Source organism: Jatropha curcas, chromosome 3 (genome assembly GCF_041381405.1).
Source record: "Jatropha curcas cultivar XTBG-Jc1 chromosome 3, XTBG_Jcur_1.0, whole genome shotgun sequence".
In the NCBI taxonomy this organism is placed as follows: Eukaryota; Viridiplantae; Streptophyta; class Magnoliopsida; order Malpighiales; family Euphorbiaceae; genus Jatropha; species Jatropha curcas.
This window is the reverse complement of record NC_143153.1, coordinates 32,076,143-32,098,743: the sequence shown is the minus strand read 5'-3', so window position 1 is coordinate 32,098,743 and position 22,601 is coordinate 32,076,143. Positions and strand designations below refer to the sequence as shown.

The 22,601-nt window shown below is 34.3% G+C and overlaps 2 protein-coding genes and 1 long non-coding RNA gene across 5 annotated transcripts; 2 read left to right on the top strand and 1 right to left on the bottom strand.

Annotated features, from left to right (window-relative positions):
- Positions 1–130: 130 nt before the first annotated feature.
- On the top strand, positions 131–2,870 carry LOC149497950 (cytochrome P450 CYP72A616-like). The gene is made up of 5 exons (XM_089719346.1): positions 131–794; positions 922–1,139; positions 1,229–1,473; positions 1,831–2,209; positions 2,289–2,870. The coding sequence occupies exons 1-5, from the start codon at positions 527–529 to the stop codon at positions 2,691–2,693; spliced, it is 1,515 nt and encodes a 504-aa protein (XP_089575472.1). The 5' UTR covers positions 131–526; the 3' UTR covers positions 2,694–2,870.
- A 211-nt stretch (positions 2,871–3,081) lies between these two features.
- Positions 3,082–3,952, bottom strand: LOC149497949 (uncharacterized). The gene is made up of 2 exons (XR_016320104.1): positions 3,601–3,952; positions 3,082–3,505 (listed from the first exon to the last, which is right to left on the bottom strand). It is a non-coding gene; the product is annotated as an uncharacterized LOC149497949 (long non-coding RNA).
- A 163-nt stretch (positions 3,953–4,115) lies between these two features.
- LOC149497948 (cytochrome P450 CYP72A616-like) lies at positions 4,116–6,413 on the top strand. 3 transcript variants are annotated; one of them, XM_089719343.1, is made up of 6 exons: positions 4,116–4,446; positions 4,590–4,807; positions 4,898–5,142; positions 5,430–5,808; positions 5,888–5,908; positions 5,988–6,413. In XM_089719343.1, exons 1-6 carry the CDS (start codon positions 4,179–4,181, stop codon positions 6,168–6,170), a joined length of 1,314 nt encoding a protein of 437 aa, XP_089575469.1. In that variant the 5' UTR covers positions 4,116–4,178; the 3' UTR covers positions 6,171–6,413. The 3 variants fall into 3 exon arrangements, with proteins under 3 accessions (XP_089575469.1, XP_089575471.1, XP_089575468.1); XM_089719345.1 differs by lacking the exon at positions 5,888–5,908; XM_089719342.1 differs by having other exon boundaries at positions 4,117–4,446; positions 5,888–6,413.
- Positions 6,414–22,601: the final 16,188 nt, after the last annotated feature.

Genomic DNA, 22,601 nt, shown 5'->3' with positions numbered 1-22,601 from the left:
TTCTTATCTTATGTGGACTTTGTCAACGACAAAATTTATTTTTTTATTGAAACAAGAAAGAGGAAAATTTTAAAACTTGAAGAACAGCTAAAATTAATTTATACCTATGAGCCTATCGTCTGATAAAAACAAGACAGTGTTCGGCCTGAAAATGCCGTTTTAATGTATAATAATAGTCTGCAATTCAGATTTTCCTCCAGGCTATTTGTAATAAAAAATGAAGATGAACTATTGATTAAGATGTCATACGGTATTTTACAAACATTGTTAACTTAATGCTTACGATTATTCTATTAATTGGGGGCAGTAAGCCGTCTCAATTTGTATAAAGGTAAGACCACTTTGATTGCTGCCAACGTTTTATACATTGCAACTTTTTAAACTTCGACGTGTTCTGTTTGACTATTAGTCCAACTCCGATGTAACATCTTCACATGTTTTGCCTATATAAACCCATTAGATCTGCATCAGAATTTAAAACCAAGAACAAGTCACATGCTAAACTAATTATCCAGACAATAGAACTATGGCATTCTTGGTTTTGGGTTTACTGTTGTGTGTTCCGGCTATAGTTTGGAGTCTGAAACTATTACATAAAATATGGTGGACACCGAAAATGATAGAGAAGAAGTTGAGAAGACAAGGCATCCATGTTCTTCCATACAAGTTACTTTATGGAAACGTTAAAGAGATGATCAAGTTAGCCACAGAAGCTAAGTCTAAGCCTATGGAACTCAGCCATGATATTGGTCATCGTCTCAACCCATTGCTTCACCATCTCTACATCACTTACAGTAAGTTTTTTCAACCAAGTTCATTTTCAGTTACTGAATAATTCATTTTAGCTAGTGTTTGCAAGTGTAAATCCTGCAGATGGAAGCCTGATTAATGAAAAAAATGGATTTTTGTATTTGCTTGCAGAGAAGCCATTTGCAATTTGGTATGGAATGACTCCTCGTATAACAATTATGGATCCGAAGCTAGCAAAAGAGATTTTGACAAGAAAGTCGGAATTTCGAAAGCCAGAAATAAGTCCAACCTTCAAATTTTTCTTGAGAGGTCTTGCAAATATTGATGGAGATGAATGGGCACAGCACAGGAAGATAATCAACCCTGCATTTCACACAGAAAAGCTAAAGGTTACTATTGTTAATGTGTTTTCTTATTAGTTACAGTAGAACTTTTTCTATCGACATAAAAAATGACAGATTAAGATTCATCTCTGCAGGGGATGTTGCCGTCTTTTATGGCATCTTGTGAAGAAATGATTGAGAAATGGGATAATTCAGTAGGCTCAACAGGTTTTTATGAATTGGATGTTCAAACTGAGTTTCAAAACCTAACAGGAGACATTATATCAAGAGCAGCTTTTGGTAGTAATCTTGAAGAAGGGAAATTGATATTTGCTCTCCAGAGGAAACAAGGAGAACTCTTTTTACTGTCACTTTTCAGTTTTAATTCTTTATGTTCAAGGTATGCGGTGCAGTAATTATTTGACTTCGGTTCCATATGATATTTCTTTCTTTTGACTAATTAGAAACTCATGCGGTGCAGTAATTATTTGACTTCGGTTCCATATGATATTTCTTTCTTTTGCCTAATTAGAAACTCATTCTTCTTTTTATAGTTTTTAATTCATAACCCATTTTTCTTGATATTGTCTTGAACATTGACATTAAATTCAAAGAAATAACCTTTGATTTAATGATATTTGAGTTGTCTCTAGAACTGCAAGATTGCGAGTTTCAATCCATCTGTAACTAAAGAAAATAACAGTTTTGAAGTTATAATTAGTATGTCGATCAAATGAGATTTTAATTGAATCTACAGGTTCTTGCCTTCAAAATTAAACAAAAGAATGATGCAAATTCATCGAGAAGTTCGAGCTTTACTCCTAGGCCTAGTGGAAAGCAGAGAGAAGGCTATACTATCTGGAAATGCAGGGCAAGATGATTTATTGAATCTGCTACTCAAGTCTAATTTGGATGAGGTTCAGGAAAACAAAAATATTGGGATGTCAAAAGAAGATGTGATAGAAGAATGCAAGCTATTCTACTTTGCTGGACATGAAACTACCGCAAATTTGCTAACTTGGACTATGATTGTACTGAGTATGCATTTGAATTGGCAAGAAAAGGCTAGAAAGGAGGTTCTGCAACTTCTAGGAAAAAATAAACCAACTTTCGATGAGTTAAACCGCTTGAAAAATGTAAGTTTCTTAATTTTAAACAATGTATCTTTCTTTTTTAATTCCTTGATAACATTGTATTTTTATCAAATTCTTTTAGGTGAACGCAATCCTTCTTGAGGTATTAAGATTATATCCACCAACGTCCCTTGTCCGATCGATATATGAAGAGACTAAATTGGCAGGATACTGTTTTCCAGCGGGAGTTGACTTTGATATCCCATTGTACCTTGCACATAGGGATCCTGAACTATGGGGACAGGACGCGACTGAGTTCAATCCTGAAAGATTTTCTGATGGAAATTCCAGGCCATTTTTTACTTTTGGTTGGGGACCGAGAGTGTGCATTGGACAAAACTTTGCTATGCTTGAAGCCAAATTAGCACTAGCTCTTATCTTGCAACGCTTCTCATTTGAACTTTCACCTTCTTACAAACATGCTCCCAATGTTTCTCTTACTCTCCAACCTCAATTTGGGGCACAAATTATCTTACAGAAAATTTGATGAACTCATTTTCTATTACATATAGTTGTCAGGAATATCTGATCTAGGCTATATATACACACATACATAAAGCTTAATTAGAACATGCAACAAGTATATATCATTTGAGCTTTCACCTACTTACAGACTTGTTGTAATATCTTCTCTATTATTGTAATTTCACTTTTGTTATTCCCACGAGTATCCTCACACTTCTAATTTTTACTTTTCTTTTGCATCGGATTGAGTTTGTTGTTCATGCTAATGCATGCTTCAACTTGAAAAATCTGTTCACAAAATGACTTCAACTCTACCAATATTCTAGATCAACTGACACAACATTTTCGTTATCGCATGTGTGAGGAATTGTTACAATGTTCATGTTTCATTGTCTCAACGTGGGAAAGGATTTGAACTATCAACTTGAGTTGTACATTGAATGATTAAGCACATGATAATTGAACTCTATGTCATTTATCCAGGAACACCTTTCAGTCGTTGCCAAAAGGTTTGGTTCCCAGGATTAAATCGAACAGATATAACAGAAGTTGCACTGTAAACATAATTGATATAACTTTGCACTTAATGGAACAATAACCTAGTTTAGATTTAAAACTATTGTGATTCCCAAATATCACTTGAGCACCAGCTGTGGCAAAGAGCTCACCATCCCATTGGTGATCAACACCGCCGAAAAAACCGTGTACGGTTCAGAATATGTAAGGAAGAATACTTACAATGCATGTGTAGTAGAAGAATTGAAAACGTATTTCCTAATAAATAATTAGTACCCTCACCAAAATGCATTCTTCCCCGACATAGATTGCCTGTGGCTGAAAATAGAAGCAGCAACTTTGTTGAATAGATAGAAAGAGAAAAGAAAGAAATTCAAACAGAAACATATGATTTCATGAGGAAAAGGCAATACCTCGTAGAGGGTGGGATGTAGATCTGTTTATTTCTTTGGTTAGCAGGCAATATATGAGAGTATTATGTGCAATGCAGTCCGTGCTCGTAGAAGCTTCACGCAGTCCATGCTCGTAGAGGGTTCACTACTCATAAGCATTGCATGGATTGCTCATGTTTGGTGGAGGATTCTCTTCACATGATTTTTTTTTTTTTTTTTTATTCAAACCAGAAAGAGGAAAATTTTAAAACTTGAAGAACAGCTAAAATTAATTTATACCTATGAGCCTATTGTCTTATAAGTTGGTAAGCGATTTCAATCCTGTAAGGATGAGACCACAAGTGGGCTTACTCGATGTTAGTTGGGAAAACGAGCTTACTTGATGTTAGTTGGGATTCCAGGTTTCAAATTGATGACCGTAAAGTTTGCCTAGATTCCAGGTTCATTCATGTTTTATTTAACAATTAGTCTAACTCCGACGTAATAACATCTTCACATGTTTTGCCTGTATAAACCCACTAGGTCTGCCTCAGAATCAAAATATAAAACCAAGAACAAGTCACATACTAAACCAAGAACTCCGCTCAGACAACAGAACTATGGCATTCTTGGTTTTGGGGTTACTGTTGTGTGTTCCGGTTATAGTTTGGAGTGTGAAACTATTACATAAAATATGGTGGACACCGAAAATGATAGAGAAGAAGTTGAGAAGACAAGGCATCCATGTTCTTCCATACAAGTTACTTTATGGAAACGTTAAAGAGATGATCAAGTTAGCCACAGAAGCCAAGTCTAAGCCTATGGAACTAACCCATGATATTGGTCATCTTCTCAATCCATTGCTTCACCAACTCTACATGACTTACAGTAAGTTTTTTCAAACTAATAGTTTATTAACAAAGTTCCTTTTCTGCTACTGAATAATCCATTTTAGCTAGTGTTTGGAAGTTTTAATCCTGCAGGTGGAAGCTTGATTAATAAAAGAAATGAATTTTTGTATTTTCTTGCAGAGAAGCCATTTGCAATTTGGTATGGAATGACTCCTCGTGTAACAATAATGGATCCAAAGCTAGCAAAAGAGATTATGACAAGAAAATCGGAATTTCGAAAGCTAGAAGTAACTTCAAACTTTAAATTTTTCCTGAGAGGTCTTGCAAATATTGATGGAGATAAATGGGCACTGCACAGGAAGATAATCAACCCTGCATTTCACACAGAAAAGTTAAAGGTTACTTTGTTAATGTGTTTTCTTATTAGTTACAGTAGAAATTTTTCTATGGACATAAAAAAAATGACAGATTAAGATTCATTTCTGCAGGGGATGTTGCCATCTTTTATGGCATCTTGTGAAGAAATGATTGAGAAATGGGATAATTTAGTAGGCTCAAAAGAATTTTATGAATTGGATGTTATGCCTGAGCTCCAAAACCTAACAGGAGACATTATATCAAGAGCAGCTTTTGGTAGTAATATTGAAGAAGGGAAATTTATATTTTCTCTCCAAAGGAAACAAGCAGGACTCTATTTACAGTCACTTTACAGTTTAAATTCTTTATGGTCAAGGTATGCAAAGCAGTAATTATTTGACTTTGATTCCATTTCTTTTGCCTTTTTATAGTTTTTAATTCATAACCCTTTTTTCATGATCTTATGTCTTAAACATAAACATTAAATTCAAAGACTTATGTAATTTAAGCTTCATCTAGACATTAATGGTCTTTGACTTAATGATATTTGAGTTGTCTCTAAAACTGCGAGATTGCGAGTTTCAACCTATCTAAAACTGAAAAAAAAAGTTTTGAAGTGCTAATTAGTGTATTCATGAAATGAGATTTTAGTTGAATCCATAGGTTCCTGCCTTCAAAATTAAACAAAAGAATGATGCAAATTCATCAACAAGTTCGAGCTTTACTCCTAGGCCTCGTGGAAAACAGAGAGAAGGCTATACTATCAGGAAATGCAGGGCAAGATGATTTATTGAATCTGCTACTCAAGTCCAACTTGGATGAGGTTCAAGAAAACAAAAATATTGGGATGTCAAAAGAAGATGTGATAGAAGAATGCAAGCTATTCTACTTTGCTGGTCATGAGACTACTGCAAATTTGTTAACTTGGACTATGATTGTATTGAGCATGCATTTGAATTGGCAAGAAAAGGCTAGGAAGGAGATTGTGCAACTTCTGGGAAAAAATAAACCAACTTTCGATGAGTTAAACCGCTTGAAAAATGTAAGTTTGTTAATTTTAAAGTATGTATCTTTCTTTTTTAATTTCTTGATAACATTATATTTTTATCAAAATCTTTTAGGTGAATGCGATCCTTCTTGAGGTATTAAGATTATATCCAGCAACGTCCCTTTTCCGATCCGTATATGAAGAGACTAAATTGGCAGAATACTGTTTTCCAGCAGGAGTCGGCTTTGAGATCCCATTGTACCTTATACATAGGGATCCTGAACTATGGGGACAGGACGCAACTGAGTTCAATCCTGAAAGATTTTCTCATGGAAATTCCAGGCCATTCTTTACTTTTGGTTGGGGACCAAGAGTGTGCATTGGACAAAACTTTGCTATGCTTGAAGCCAAATTAGCACTAGCTCTCATTTTGCAACGATTCTCATTTGAACTTTCACCTTCTTACAAACATGCTCCAAATGTTCTTGTTACTCTTCAACCTCAATTTGGGGCACAAATTATCTTACATAAAATTTGATGTTCTTGTTTTCTGTTACATATAGTTATCAGGAATATCTGAGCTATGCTATATATACACACAAAGCTTAATTAGAATAAGCATTTTTACTTGCAACAAGTATCATTTGAGCTTTCACCTACTTGTATACGTGTTCCTAATATTTTCTCCATTATTTTATTTTATTTTTAATAATCTTACTTTAAAGTTTACGACGGTCTCTCTTATGGGTGTTTTTCATGGATGGAACCTTTAATGTTACTCAAATAGTTTATTATTGTTGGAGTGTACTCCAATAAATATTTCAGAATATCATAGTATTTACAATTGGTACAATATATATAATTTGTATAATATTTATAAAATATGATCCCTATGCCTAATTGGTCTCTTGTAAATGAATACTAAAGTATAGTCTTATAGTAAGTATATGTATGATCTGACAATAGATCTAGTTCTGAATCCTCTATCCCAATATTAAAAAAGAAAACTTGGTCTCTTTGTAAATGTGCAGATTTCCTACGTGGGCTCTGGTCTCGGCCCTGCCAATAGCCTTACCGTTTGGACTGGCCAGCACAATTCCTTCTTACATTAAATTATCTTTATTCCCGTATATATAATTAACTAATTATATAAAATCAAAAATTAAAACATTTATAAAATGACTTTTTGCAATTAAAATTACAATATTGAAATAACTTAATTAAATGTTTCTATTTTTTGAGTTTTATATTATGTTTTAATAGGTAATCAATTTTATTATCACATAAAAATATGTTTATAGTGATAACATTTATTTTCTAAAAAAATTTTAAAAATGGATAAAAACTTGATATTACTATTATTATTATTATATAAATAAATCGATATTATATATTTAAAACTTAAAAAATAAAAAGGTTTCTAAACTTGTTTTATAATTTATTTTTGTTATTGTCACGACCCGTCTCCATGGGCCGGACCGGCACTAGAGCCCGGGTAAGCTTAAAGCCCCCGAAGCCCGTAGTAAGCCTAAAACACTACAACTTACTATCTCAATATAAATTTCAAATATTCAGCCCATATTACTGAAAAATAAATCTCAAGATTTTATTACATCTCGGCCCAAATTTATCTTCTACAAAATTTCACAGTTCGGGCCCAATTAACAATACATCACATCTTTAATATGGCTCACGTAATTATATCGTCTATGTTAGTACACGACTAATTGTACACAAATTCTACAACTGCGGAGTTCACTAACAGATGTATACAGACAAGCCTTCGGACATTTATCTATTTAATAGATCAAAACTAAAATTAGAGAATTTCTTTTAAACAGCGAAAGAGCAGAGCTATAGCTGGAATTTAGAAAATGCTACTTCCTGAAAGATTTAAACAAAAGAGATGTGAGTTTTCTAAGGAGTAATATTTATTGCACAACACACGCATTCACACAAATGTATAAATATATCAATCTAGTCATCCGACTAGTTATATGCTCACACAGCCAGTCACACAAATGGCATATCACCAGCACTCACAATTATTAACATCTTCATATAATCACATCACGTGGAAATTGGTCTGTGGCGTCACCGAAACCCCCGATGAGCCGTCCTCCCACATGGCCCATCCTCTCATAACGTGTGCACCAGGGAGCCGATCCCCCATACTGGCCGACCGGTCTAATCCTCACTTGACCAGCCCTCTCATTGTTTTTCCATTCTCTCTTTTCCTTTCCATACCAACAGGAGGCAACCCGGTCGTCTCCATCAAATCTAGATCATCAGGCGCTCACAACAGGAGGCCACCCTGCGGGCTGCGATCAAACCTAGATTATCCGGTGCGCCCAAATAAAGAAGCCAACCTGTGGTTAACAGTAACGGTAACAGTAGGTGCACACGGGGGCGCCGATCTCCCATTTACCCGGCCGACGGTCCAGTTTCATAATTCATCATAATCAGGATCCATGCTTTATCGACCGTCCTCACAAACCCATGGTGACCCACTTCATCCCAATTCCACACAAACAAAGCACAGCAATATCACAACACAATTAATCAAGTATTGCAATTAAATGCAAGCATATTAATCAATTAAACATCGTAATGCAATGCTCAAGTAGACATCCAAGATCAATTGCAACTAAGTAAATAGTGTTAACAATAAACAATAATAATAAAATAAATAATAATAATGATAAACAATAACAATGAAAATAATTAAATAAATATTGGAATACTTAAATGAATAATAATGATAATATATAAATAATTAGAGTACTTTATTTATTATGTATCAAATTATAGAATTTATTTAAATAATCTTCTTAATTATATTGTTAATTAAAAATAATCTGAGTTCTATCGAAATTTCGGCAGCATCTCCCCTAAAAATGAGATTATCTACCTGCTTAAATATCAGCAATATTATATCCATCAACCATTACATACACAGCCCATCCTTCGGGCAATCAAACAAATTAATTTCCCTTCCTCCGTCCAAAATAATCACATCAATATTTAATCGTCAATGTCAAACTTCAACTTATTATATAACATTAAGTAAGTAAATAAACAAATAAGTGAAAAATAGCTATTTGCTTAACCTCCACTCGTTACTAGTTAAACAATTTAATATAAATCCTTAACAATCATATAAAACTATAGCTTATGTATTGAATAATCATCAACTAAATTCGGAGTTTTTCGATACCAAAATTATATTTTACACATTAACTAATCAATCTTATAAATCATCTAGATATAATACACGTCTTTCGGCTTCTAATAACAACTAATACATATTCACAAACCATATAAGAATATTTATTAAATCATAAGCTTAGTAGAATTACACACCTAATCGCTCTTAACCGACTAAGCACTCATTTTACTTTTCTTATGCATAATCAACTAGTTTTAGGCTAATTGCTATCTAAATATCTAATAAACTATTTCCAATTTATGTTTCACATTTGATTACCAACTATTATCTTAAAGGACTTAAATTCTAAAGTTTCAAAATTAATTGTATTTAACTAAGGCAGATAGTGATTTTAATTACACACTCATAATCTAATATAATCACAACTCTAATAATTATATCCTAGGTTCACATTCTCCTAAAAATTCTTCAACTAATTCACAGCATAATATTATAAATTTGGAATTTATACCAAGAATTAGGAACGGAGCCTTAGAGCGTACCAATTGAAATTTGGGCGAGGATTCCACGATCAGCACGAAGAGAAGAGAATTCTGCCTTTCAGGGTCTCGCCGGAGAGTCGCCGGCCGGTCACCGGACTGCCACCGCCGGCAGCCGTGCACGGTGGCCGGAAAGTCGATCTTGCCCAGAAATTTGCGATTGACACACCAAAATGCTCGAAATTATGCCAGGACCTCGATTATATGACCAATTTGAACTGATTGTGCCCCATTTGGTTGGAAATCGCCTCTAAACCTTCGGCCAGCCGCTCCTCTTTGGATTTTTCCGATCCAGGCGAAATCACTCAAGATTGAAGCTATAAAATAGAGATAGGGGAGGACAGGAGGTCGACCGCACCTGGCTCGTGGCTTGGGATCGCCGGAAACTTGAGCTGGAGACGCGATTCACGGTCGAGCGAGATCGCGGCCCTCCTGCGGCTGCTGCGCTCACCAGGAACGAAGGAGAGCAGGGAAGGGAGGCCTGAGCAGCTGCAGTGGTGACGCGTCGGCGAGGAGATGAGCTTGATCGGCTCTGGTGGCCGGAAACGGGAAGAGAAGGAGGGGGGAAGGTCGCGCGCTGTTGCTGGCGCAAGGAAAAAGAAGGAAAAGAAAAAGAAAAAAAGAAAGAAAAAAGAAAAGAAAGAAAAAATCTTGGGCTTCTAGACCATTCCGGTTCGATTCGAACCGGTTTGGTCTGATTCAATTTTTGGCTCGATTTGCAGATTTTCGAGTTTTTCGCTTGGTATTCGAAAAATCGAATTGGTTTACGGGTCCAGTTTAGCAATAATAAAATACTAGCTGGTATAATTTCATTGGTTGAAATAAAAAATTTTAGTTTTTAAATGAAAATTCTACGAAATTAAATTTTCGGGTCGTTTCAATCTCCCCCCTTATAAAAATTCGTCCTCGAATTTTAGAAATGAGCAAGAGATAGGAATGCAACTAGAAAAGAAAGCATGTAAGAATATTTAACAAACAAATTATCATTTGATTGACATCCAAGAATGAATGAATAAAAGGTTTCATTATAACTCAAACCCCTTAAACTAGCAAACAAGGTTCCATCACACTCAAAATGTATTCGTTCAACCATCTATTACATCTATTGTCACTTGATTAAAACTCACAGGAAAATTAAGTCTATTACTATAACCTCCAATTTCTATCATCAGTCAGCTACTGAAATCTTTAGAAAGTCGTTCAATAAAACCGAGTTTAGCAGTAACATGCATAATAATAATAATAATAATAATAATAATAATAATAATACATATTTTTCTCAAGATTATTTAATTTTATTTGAAAATTTAAATTTTATTACATATTTGTCCATGAAAACCATGTTCCACTAAAGTTGAAAATACACAATGGTAATGTCAAAAGGCTTTTCCATCAATCTAACCAAAACACATATTCTATGAAGCAAAATATATTGGTAAGGATTAAATACATAGCTTACGAAAACTAAAAATAATTGAAATTTGATTGACTTATAATAAGGATTAACTCATTTAGTTTACATATGTTATTACTACATCTTTTGCTTACTCAAAGTTCGAAATCTATTTCTTTAATTCAAAACTTTAAGAAAAATCGTCTTGTAACTTTCATGGTCTATTAGTATCACAGGGCGACTTGAGCTCACTCTCTTGGTTCATACCCATATAAGTCCTATTTTCCCTATAATATTGTTACTATAGACTGGTGCAACTATTCCCCCAGTTATCATGCCTCTACAAGGATTTTTAATATCTTTCCTGTTTAACCATCAATTTCTCTTTAATACTTAATCTATCAAGTTACCCTGAAACTTATCATCAAATGGTCTTTCATAATAACACCTTTCATCTCTCCTAGCTCTTATATTTTTAATAACTTTCATTCCACCAATATTGCTATTAGTTCATCCTAAGGATATTAGATACTCTTATTAATTATTTTGTCCTCTTGGTTTCTTTCATACTACTAATCATCATTGCTGATGACTTACCTAATCACCAAAATTTTAAACTACCATTTATTACATGCCCAAAACATTCACCTTAAACCTAATATTTATCAATACTAAGGTTTTTAATAAATTTTCTTAATTCTTGACCTAATGCTACATTTCCATTCAGGTATATCATAGATAGACCACAATAATCCAACTTCCTTTACCAAATTCTTTAGCTAAATAATTTATCCATTTCTATATGGAGTTTCAATTTATACCTCCATTATAAACAATATCAAGTCCCAAATTAATGGCGCTTTACCATCCAAATATCACATCGAATCAATCTCATTAACTCCTTAGAGTCTGATTTAAATATGCTATTAACTTCTTTACTCTTTTGTCCATATTCTCCTAGATTACAATTTCAAACCATAATGCCAACATTTTAATTAGTCTCATTTAACCAAGTATTAGGTACCATATGTGGAGCTATTAACTTAGCATCTATATATTGCTAACTTATATCAAATTCAAATTCAACTCACCTGTCTCACCAATCTTTAACTTCATGTTTGACTTCAGAATTTTCAACCAATCTAGTAAGGGATTCATAAATTCCTCTCATTTTTATCTACCACTTACTCCTCATATATATTACAACTCGTCATATATTATTCCTTATACCCTTAAACTATTCAAGTTCATTCTTAATGTTATCTTTCTCTCTTTACACATTAACAGTCCTATACTCCAAATTTAGTAGCAACTTAACTCCTATTCCAAAATTGTCTACTCGACCTTTCCAACGTTCGTTTGTTTGTCTTGACTATGAACTATCTACTTACATTTATCATTGTTATCATTATCATTACCATCCCATTATCTTATTCTACTAGCCCCGTGATATAAATAGACAACTCTCAAAAATAATTTTTTATATATAAATAGTCATTTTGAAATTATGTGTCATAATACAATTTAAATTCAAAATCAAGATGGGATTTTAAATTCAAATAACAAGTAAATAAAATGACAGAAATTTTATATTTTTGGATAATTGCTAAAGAAATTCAGTAGCCGAGCTGAATACTAAAATACCGATTCCTAATCACCCAAAGTTCAACAATCCACCATACAAATGAAAAACCTATTTATTTTCCACACTAACCTATTTACTGTAGGAATAGAGCTCACATGAAAAGTAGTGTACTGGGTGATCAGGCCAATCCACTACCAACAAGTATTGCTCTATTCCCTAGCCTAAGGGTTGATATCAACTCTAGCCCCTATAGGTATTGCGATGGGTTCATCCTATTGTCCACTACTTTCACTCAAGTCCTCAATTACTTCTTTCTATGGACCATTAGTTTACACAGCAGGTATGGATTTTTCCTTCATAGGGTTCAGTGCGTCCACCCTCCCTAAGAAGGAAATTCCCAAGCTTCTTCCCTTATGTTGGTTACGGCCGATCCCAACATAAGGAAATTTCCTATACTCCGTAGTTGTGTCCTAGAACCCTAACCTACGCTCTGATACAACTTTGTCACGACCCGTCTCCATGGGCCGGACCGGCACTAGAGCCCGGGTAAGCTTAAGGCCCCCGAAGCCCGTAGTAAGCCTAAAACACTACAACTTACTATCTCAATATAAATTTCAAATATTCAGCCCATATTACTGAAAAATAAATCTCAAGATTTTATTACATCTCGGCCCAAATTTATCTTCTACAAAATTTCACAGTTCGGGCCCAATTAACAATACATCACATCTTTAATATGGCTCACGTAATTATATCGTCTATGTTAGTACACGACTAATTGTACACAAATTCTACAACTGCGGAGTTCACTAACAGATGTATACAGACAAGCCTTCGGACATTTATCTATTTAATAGATCAAAACTAAAATTAGAGAATTTCTTTTAAACAGCGAAAGAGCAGAGCTATAGCTGGAATTTAGAAAATGCTACTTCCTGAAAGATTTAAACAAAAGAGATGTGAGTTTTCTAAGGAGTAATATTTATTGCACAACACACGCATTCACACAAATGTATAAATATATCAATCTAGTCATCCGACTAGTTATATGCTCACACAGCCAGTCACACAAATGGCATATCACCAGCACTCACAATTATTAACATCTTCATATAATCACATCACGTGGAAATTGGTCTGTGGCGTCACCGAAACCCCCGATGAGCCGTCCTCCCACATGGCCCATCCTCTCATAACGTGTGCACCAGGGAGCCGATCCCCCATACTGGCCGACCGGTCTAATCCTCACTTGACCAGCCCTCTCATTGTTTTTCCATTCTCTCTTTTCCTTTCCATACCAACAGGAGGCAACCCGGTCGTCTCCATCAAATCTAGATCATCAGGCGCTCACAACAGGAGGCCACCCTGCGGGCTGCGATCAAACCTAGATTATCCGGTGCGCCCAAATAAAGAAGCCAACCTGTGGTTAACAGTAACGGTAACAGTAGGTGCACACGGGGGCGCCGATCTCCCATTTACCCGGCCGACGGTCCAGTTTCATAATTCATCATAATCAGGATCCATGCTTTATCGACCGTCCTCACAAACCCATGGTGACCCACTTCATCCCAATTCCACACAAACAAAGCACAGCAATATCACAACACAATTAATCAAGTATTGCAATTAAATGCAAGCATATTAATCAATTAAACATCGTAATGCAATGCTCAAGTAGACATCCAAGATCAATTGCAACTAAGTAAATAGTGTTAACAATAAACAATAATAATAAAATAAATAATAATAATGATAAACAATAACAATGAAAATAATTAAATAAATATTGGAATACTTAAATGAATAATAATGATAATATATAAATAATTAGAGTACTTTATTTATTATGTATCAAATTATAGAATTTATTTAAATAATCTTCTTAATTATATTGTTAATTAAAAATAATCTGAGTTCTATCGAAATTTCGGCAGCATCTCCCCTAAAAATGAGATTATCTACCTGCTTAAATATCAGCAATATTATATCCATCAACCATTACATACACAGCCCATCCTTCGGGCAATCAAACAAATTAATTTCCCTTCCTCCGTCCAAAATAATCACATCAATATTTAATCGTCAATGTCAAACTTCAACTTATTATATAACATTAAGTAAGTAAATAAACAAATAAGTGAAAAATAGCTATTTGCTTAACCTCCACTCGTTACTAGTTAAACAATTTAATATAAATCCTTAACAATCATATAAAACTATAGCTTATGTATTGAATAATCATCAACTAAATTCGGAGTTTTTCGATACCAAAATTATATTTTACACATTAACTAATCAATCTTATAAATCATCTAGATATAATACACGTCTTTCGGCTTCTAATAACAACTAATACATATTCACAAACCATATAAGAATATTTATTAAATCATAAGCTTAGTAGAATTACACACCTAATCGCTCTTAACCGACTAAGCACTCATTTTACTTTTCTTATGCATAATCAACTAGTTTTAGGCTAATTGCTATCTAAATATCTAATAAACTATTTCCAATTTATGTTTCACATTTGATTACCAACTATTATCTTAAAGGACTTAAATTCTAAAGTTTCAAAATTAATTGTATTTAACTAAGGCAGATAGTGATTTTAATTACACACTCATAATCTAATATAATCACAACTCTAATAATTATATCCTAGGTTCACATTCTCCTAAAAATTCTTCAACTAATTCACAGCATAATATTATAAATTTGGAATTTATACCAAGAATTAGGAACGGAGCCTTAGAGCGTACCAATTGAAATTTGGGCGAGGATTCCACGATCAGCACGAAGAGAAGAGAATTCTGCCTTTCAGGGTCTCGCCGGAGAGTCGCCGGCCGGTCACCGGACTGCCACCGCCGGCAGCCGTGCACGGTGGCCGGAAAGTCGATCTTGCCCAGAAATTTGCGATTGACACACCAAAATGCTCGAAATTATGCCAGGACCTCGATTATATGACCAATTTGAACTGATTGTGCCCCATTTGGTTGGAAATCGCCTCTAAACCTTCGGCCAGCCGCTCCTCTTTGGATTTTTCCGATCCAGGCGAAATCACTCAAGATTGAAGCTATAAAATAGAGATAGGGGAGGACAGGAGGTCGACCGCACCTGGCTCGTGGCTTGGGATCGCCGGAAACTTGAGCTGGAGACGCGATTCACGGTCGAGCGAGATCGCGGCCCTCCTGCGGCTGCTGCGCTCACCAGGAACGAAGGAGAGCAGGGAAGGGAGGCCTGAGCAGCTGCAGTGGTGACGCGTCGGCGAGGAGATGAGCTTGATCGGCTCTGGTGGCCGGAAACGGGAAGAGAAGGAGGGGGGAAGGTCGCGCGCTGTTGCTGGCGCAAGGAAAAAGAAGGAAAAGAAAAAGAAAAAAAGAAAGAAAAAAGAAAAGAAAGAAAAAATCTTGGGCTTCTAGACCATTCCGGTTCGATTCGAACCGGTTTGGTCTGATTCAATTTTTGGCTCGATTTGCAGATTTTCGAGTTTTTCGCTTGGTATTCGAAAAATCGAATTGGTTTACGGGTCCAGTTTAGCAATAATAAAATACTAGCTGGTATAATTTCATTGGTTGAAATAAAAAATTTTAGTTTTTAAATGAAAATTCTACGAAATTAAATTTTCGGGTCGTTTCAATCTCCCCCCTTATAAAAATTCGTCCTCGAATTTTAGAAATGAGCAAGAGATAGGAATGCAACTAGAAAAGAAAGCATGTAAGAATATTTAACAAACAAATTATCATTTGATTGACATCCAAGAATGAATGAATAAAAGGTTTCATTATAACTCAAACCCCTTAAACTAGCAAACAAGGTTCCATCACACTCAAAATGTATTCGTTCAACCATCTATTACATCTATTGTCACTTGATTAAAACTCACAGGAAAATTAAGTCTATTACTATAACCTCCAATTTCTATCATCAGTCAGCTACTGAAATCTTTAGAAAGTCGTTCAATAAAACCGAGTTTAGCAGTAACATGCATAATAATAATAATAATAATAATAATAATAATAATACATATTTTTCTCAAGATTATTTAATTTTATTTGAAAATTTAAATTTTATTACATATTTGTCCATGAAAACCATGTTCCACTAAAGTTGAAAATACACAATGGTAATGTCAAAAGGCTTTTCCATCAATCTAACCAAAACACATATTCTATGAAGCAAAATATATTGGTAAGGATTAAATACATAGCTTACGAAAACTAAAAATAATTGAAATTTGATTGACTTATAATAAGGATTAACTCATTTAGTTTACATATGTTATTACTACATCTTTTGCTTACTCAAAGTTCGAAATCTATTTCTTTAATTCAAAACTTTAAGAAAAATCGTCTTGTAACTTTCATGGTCTATTAGTATCACAGGGCGACTTGAGCTCACTCTCTTGGTTCATACCCATATAAGTCCTATTTTCCCTATAATATTGTTACTATAGACTGGTGCAACTATTCCCCCAGTTATCATGCCTCTACAAGGATTTTTAATATCTTTCCTGTTTAACCATCAATTTCTCTTTAATACTTAATCTATCAAGTTACCCTGAAACTTATCATCAAATGGTCTTTCATAATAACACCTTTCATCTCTCCTAGCTCTTATATTTTTAATAACTTTCATTCCACCAATATTGCTATTAGTTCATCCTAAGGATATTAGATACTCTTATTAATTATTTTGTCCTCTTGGTTTCTTTCATACTACTAATCATCATTGCTGATGACTTACCTAATCACCAAAATTTTAAACTACCATTTATTACATGCCCAAAACATTCACCTTAAACCTAATATTTATCAATACTAAGGTTTTTAATAAATTTTCCTAATTCTTGACCTAATGCTACATTTCCATTCAGGTATATCATAGATAGACCACAATAATCCAACTTCCTTTACCAAATTCTTTAGCTAAATAATTTATCCATTTCTATATGGAGTTTCAATTTATACCTCCATTATAAACAATATCAAGTCCCAAATTAATGGCGCTTTACCATCCAAATATCACATCGAATCAATCTCATTAACTCCTTAGAGTCTGATTTAAATATGCTATTAACTTCTTTACTCTTTTGTCCATATTCTCCTAGATTACAATTTCAAACCATAATGCCAACATTTTAATTAGTCTCATTTAACCAAGTATTAGGTACCATATGTGGAGCTATTAACTTAGCATCTATCTATTGCTAACTTATATCAAATTCAAATTCAACTCACCTGTCTCACCAATCTTTAACTTCATGTTTGACTTCAGAATTTTCAACCAATCTAGTAAGGGATTCATAAATTCCTCTCATTTTTATCTACCACTTACTCCTCATATATATTACAACTCGTCATATATTATTCCTTATACCCTTAAACTATTCAAGTTCATTCTTAATGTTATCTTTCTCTCTTTACACATTAACAGTCCTATACTCCAAATTTAGTAGCAACTTAACTCCTATTCCAAAATTGTCTACTCGACCTTTCCAACGTTCGTTTGTTTGTCTTGACTATGAACTATCTACTTACATTTATCATTGTTATCATTATCATTACCATCCCATTATCTTATTCTACTAGCCCCGTGATATAAATAGACAACTCTCAAAAATAATTTTTTATATATAAATAGTCATTTTGAAATTATGTGTCATAATACAATTTAAATTCAAAATCAAGATGGGATTTTAAATTCAAATAACAAGTAAATAAAATGACAGAAATTTTATATTTTGGATAATTGCTAAAGAAATTCAGTAGCCGAGCTGAATACTAAAATACCGATTCCTAATCACCCAAAGTTCAACAATCCACCATACAAATGAAAAACCTATTTATTTTCCACACTAACCTATTTACTGTAGGAATAGAGCTCACATGAAAAGTAGTGTACTGGGTGATCAGGCCAATCCACTACCAACAAGTATTGCTCTATTCCCTAGCCTAAGGGTTGATATCAACTCTAGCCCCTATAGGTATTGCGATGGGTTCATCCTATTGTCCACTACTTTCACTCAAGTCCTCAATTACTTCTTTCTATGGACCATTAGTTTACACAGCAGGTATGGATTTTTCCTTCATAGGGTTCAGTGCGTCCACCCTCCCTAAGAAGGAAATTCCCAAGCTTCTTCCCTTATGTTGGTTACGGCCGATCCCAACATAAGGAAATTTCCTATACTCCGCAGTTGTGTCCTAGAACCCTAACCTACGCTCTGATACCAACTTTGTCACGACCCGTCTCCATGGGCCGGACCGGCACTAGAGCCCGGGTAAGCTTAAGGCCCCCGAAGCCCGTAGTAAGCCTAAAACACTACAACTTACTATCTCAATATAAATTTCAAATATTCAGCCCATATTACTGAAAAATAAATCTCAAGATTTTATTACATCTCGGCCCAAATTTATCTTCTACAAAATTTCACAGTTCGGGCCCAATTAACAATACATCACATCTTTAATATGGCTCACGTAATTATATCGTCTATGTTAGTACACGACTAATTGTACACAAATTCTACAACTGCGGAGTTCACTAACAGATGTATACAGACAAGCCTTCGGACATTTATCTATTTAATAGATCAAAACTAAAATTAGAGAATTTCTTTTAAACAGCGAAAGAGCAGAGCTATAGCTGGAATTTAGAAAATGCTACTTCCTGAAAGATTTAAACAAAAGAGATGTGAGTTTTCTAAGGAGTAATATTTATTGCACAACACACGCATTCACACAAATGTATAAATATATCAATCTAGTCATCCGACTAGTTATATGCTCACACAGCCAGTCACACAAATGGCATATCACCAGCACTCACAATTATTAACATCTTCATATAATCACATCACGTGGAAATTGGTCTGTGGCGTCACCGAAACCCCCGATGAGCCGTCCTCCCACATGGCCCATCCTCTCATAACGTGTGCACCAGGGAGCCGATCCCCCATACTGGCCGACCGGTCTAATCCTCACTTGACCAGCCCTCTCATTGTTTTTCCATTCTCTCTTTTCCTTTCCATACCAACAGGAGGCAACCCGGTCGTCTCCATCAAATCTAGATCATCAGGCGCTCACAACAGGAGGCCACCCTGCGGGCTGCGATCAAACCTAGATTATCCGGTGCGCCCAAATAAAGAAGCCAACCTGTGGTTAACAGTAACGGTAACAGTAGGTGCACACGGGGGCGCCGATCTCCCATTTACCCGGCCGACGGTCCAGTTTCATAATTCATCATAATCAGGATCCATGCTTTATCGACCGTCCTCACAAACCCATGGTGACCCACTTCATCCCAATTCCACACAAACAAAGCACAGCAATATCACAACACAATTAATCAAGTATTGCAATTAAATGCAAGCATATTAATCAATTAAACATCGTAATGCAATGCTCAAGTAGACATCCAAGATCAATTGCAACTAAGTAAATAGTGTTAACAATAAACAATAATAATAAAATAAATAATAATAATGATAAACAATAACAATGAAAATAATTAAATAAATATTGGAATACTTAAATGAATAATAATGATAATATATAAATAATTAGAGTACTTTATTTATTATGTATCAAATTATAGAATTTATTTAAATAATCTTCTTAATTATATTGTTAATTAAAAATAATCTGAGTTCTATCGAAATTTCGGCAGCATCTCCCCTAAAAATGAGATTATCTACCTGCTTAAATATCAGCAATATTATATCCATCAACCATTACATACACAGCCCATCCTTCGGGCAATCAAACAAATTAATTTCCCTTCCTCCGTCCAAAATAATCACATCAATATTTAATCGTCAATGTCAAACTTCAACTTATTATATAACATTAAGTAAGTAAATAAACAAATAAGTGAAAAATAGCTATTTGCTTAACCTCCACTCGTTACTAGTTAAACAATTTAATATAAATCCTTAACAATCATATAAAACTATAGCTTATGTATTGAATAATCATCAACTAAATTCGGAGTTTTTCGATACCAAAATTATATTTTACACATTAACTAATCAATCTTATAAATCATCTAGATATAATACACGTCTTTCGGCTTCTAATAACAACTAATACATATTCACAAACCATATAAGAATATTTATTAAATCATAAGCTTAGTAGAATTACACACCTAATCGCTCTTAACCGACTAAGCACTCATTTTACTTTTCTTATGCATAATCAACTAGTTTTAGGCTAATTGCTATCTAAATATCTAATAAACTATTTCCAATTTATGTTTCACATTTGATTACCAACTATTATCTTAAAGGACTTAAATTCTAAAGTTTCAAAATTAATTGTATTTAACTAAGGCAGATAGTGATTTTAATTACACACTCATAATCTAATATAATCACAACTCTAATAATTATATCCTAGGTTCACATTCTCCTAAAAATTCTTCAACTAATTCACAGCATAATATTATAAATTTGGAATTTATACCAAGAATTAGGAACGGAGCCTTAGAGCGTACCAATTGAAATTTGGGCGAGGATTCCACGATCAGCACGAAGAGAAGAGAATTCTGCCTTTCAGGGTCTCGCCGGAGAGTCGCCGGCCGGTCACCGGACTGCCACCGCCGGCAGCCGTGCACGGTGGCCGGAAAGTCGATCTTGCCCAGAAATTTGCGATTGACACACCAAAATGCTCGAAATTATGCCAGGACCTCGATTATATGACCAATTTGAACTGATTGTGCCCCATTTGGTTGGAAATCGCCTCTAAACCTTCGGCCAGCCGCTCCTCTTTGGATTTTTCCGATCCAGGCGAAATCACTCAAGATTGAAGCTATAAAATAGAGATAGGGGAGGACAGGAGGTCGACCGCACCTGGCTCGTGGCTTGGGATCGCCGGAAACTTGAGCTGGAGACGCGATTCACGGTCGAGCGAGATCGCGGCCCTCCTGCGGCTGCTGCGCTCACCAGGAACGAAGGAGAGCAGGGAAGGGAGGCCTGAGCAGCTGCAGTGGTGACGCGTCGGCGAGGAGATGAGCTTGATCGGCTCTGGTGGCCGGAAACGGGAAGAGAAGGAGGGGGGAAGGTCGCGCGCTGTTGCTGGCGCAAGGAAAAAGAAGGAAAAGAAAAAGAAAAAAAGAAAGAAAAAAGAAAAGAAAGAAAAAATCTTGGGCTTCTAGACCATTCCGGTTCGATTCGAACCGGTTTGGTCTGATTCAATTTTTGGCTCGATTTGCAGATTTTCGAGTTTTTCGCTTGGTATTCGAAAAATCGAATTGGTTTACGGGTCCAGTTTAGCAATAATAAAATACTAGCTGGTATAATTTCATTGGTTGAAATAAAAAATTTTAGTTTTTAAATGAAAATTCTACGAAATTAAATTTTCGGGTCGTTTCAGTTATAAAAGTTATAACAATTTTTTAAAAATTTTGAATTGAAATATTATTTTTTTATTATTAACAAGTGAATGTGTCCATTTTTTGTTTTCTATTTTTTATTTCCTAAGAGAACTGTTAAAAATATTTTCAAAAAAACACTTTTGTGGTATCATGTTTAAAAACAAATTATAGGTAATTTAATAAAGATCGAGTGACATTACTTTTTAATGAACCAAAAATATGTAATATATGATACACAAATATTATTATATTTGTGATCTGAGAATTTTTCTACAAAAAGTATAAATTTAATGTTAACAAATTAAAAAATTTATTTCATCAACCAATTTAGATAATAGTCTTTCTTACTGGTATTGCATAAGCCATTTTGTTAAATATTTCGATAATAATTACTGATAAATCTTAAATTTATATCCTTTCAAATTGATTTAATTCTAAAATAAAATATGACAATGTGTGTAATCAACTATATTTTTAATATATTATAAAAAAAACTATATTTTTAATATAAATAATTAAATTAAAAATTGATCATAATTGAAGTGATAAACAATATCGATAAATATAAAAATACGATAGGATAAAAATCTTTACACTATTGCTGATATTCATAAGGAGCCCAAATATATGTATTGAAAGTAAAACTAAGTTTTTATTTTCCAAGAACAAAATAAAAAAAAAAAAAAATACAACACCGGGTCGGACCCGACACTCCCTACTGTCCGGTTTCCAGGGGATTAAGGATTTATAAATTAAAAAAAAAAAAAAAATACTAAATAAAAATTT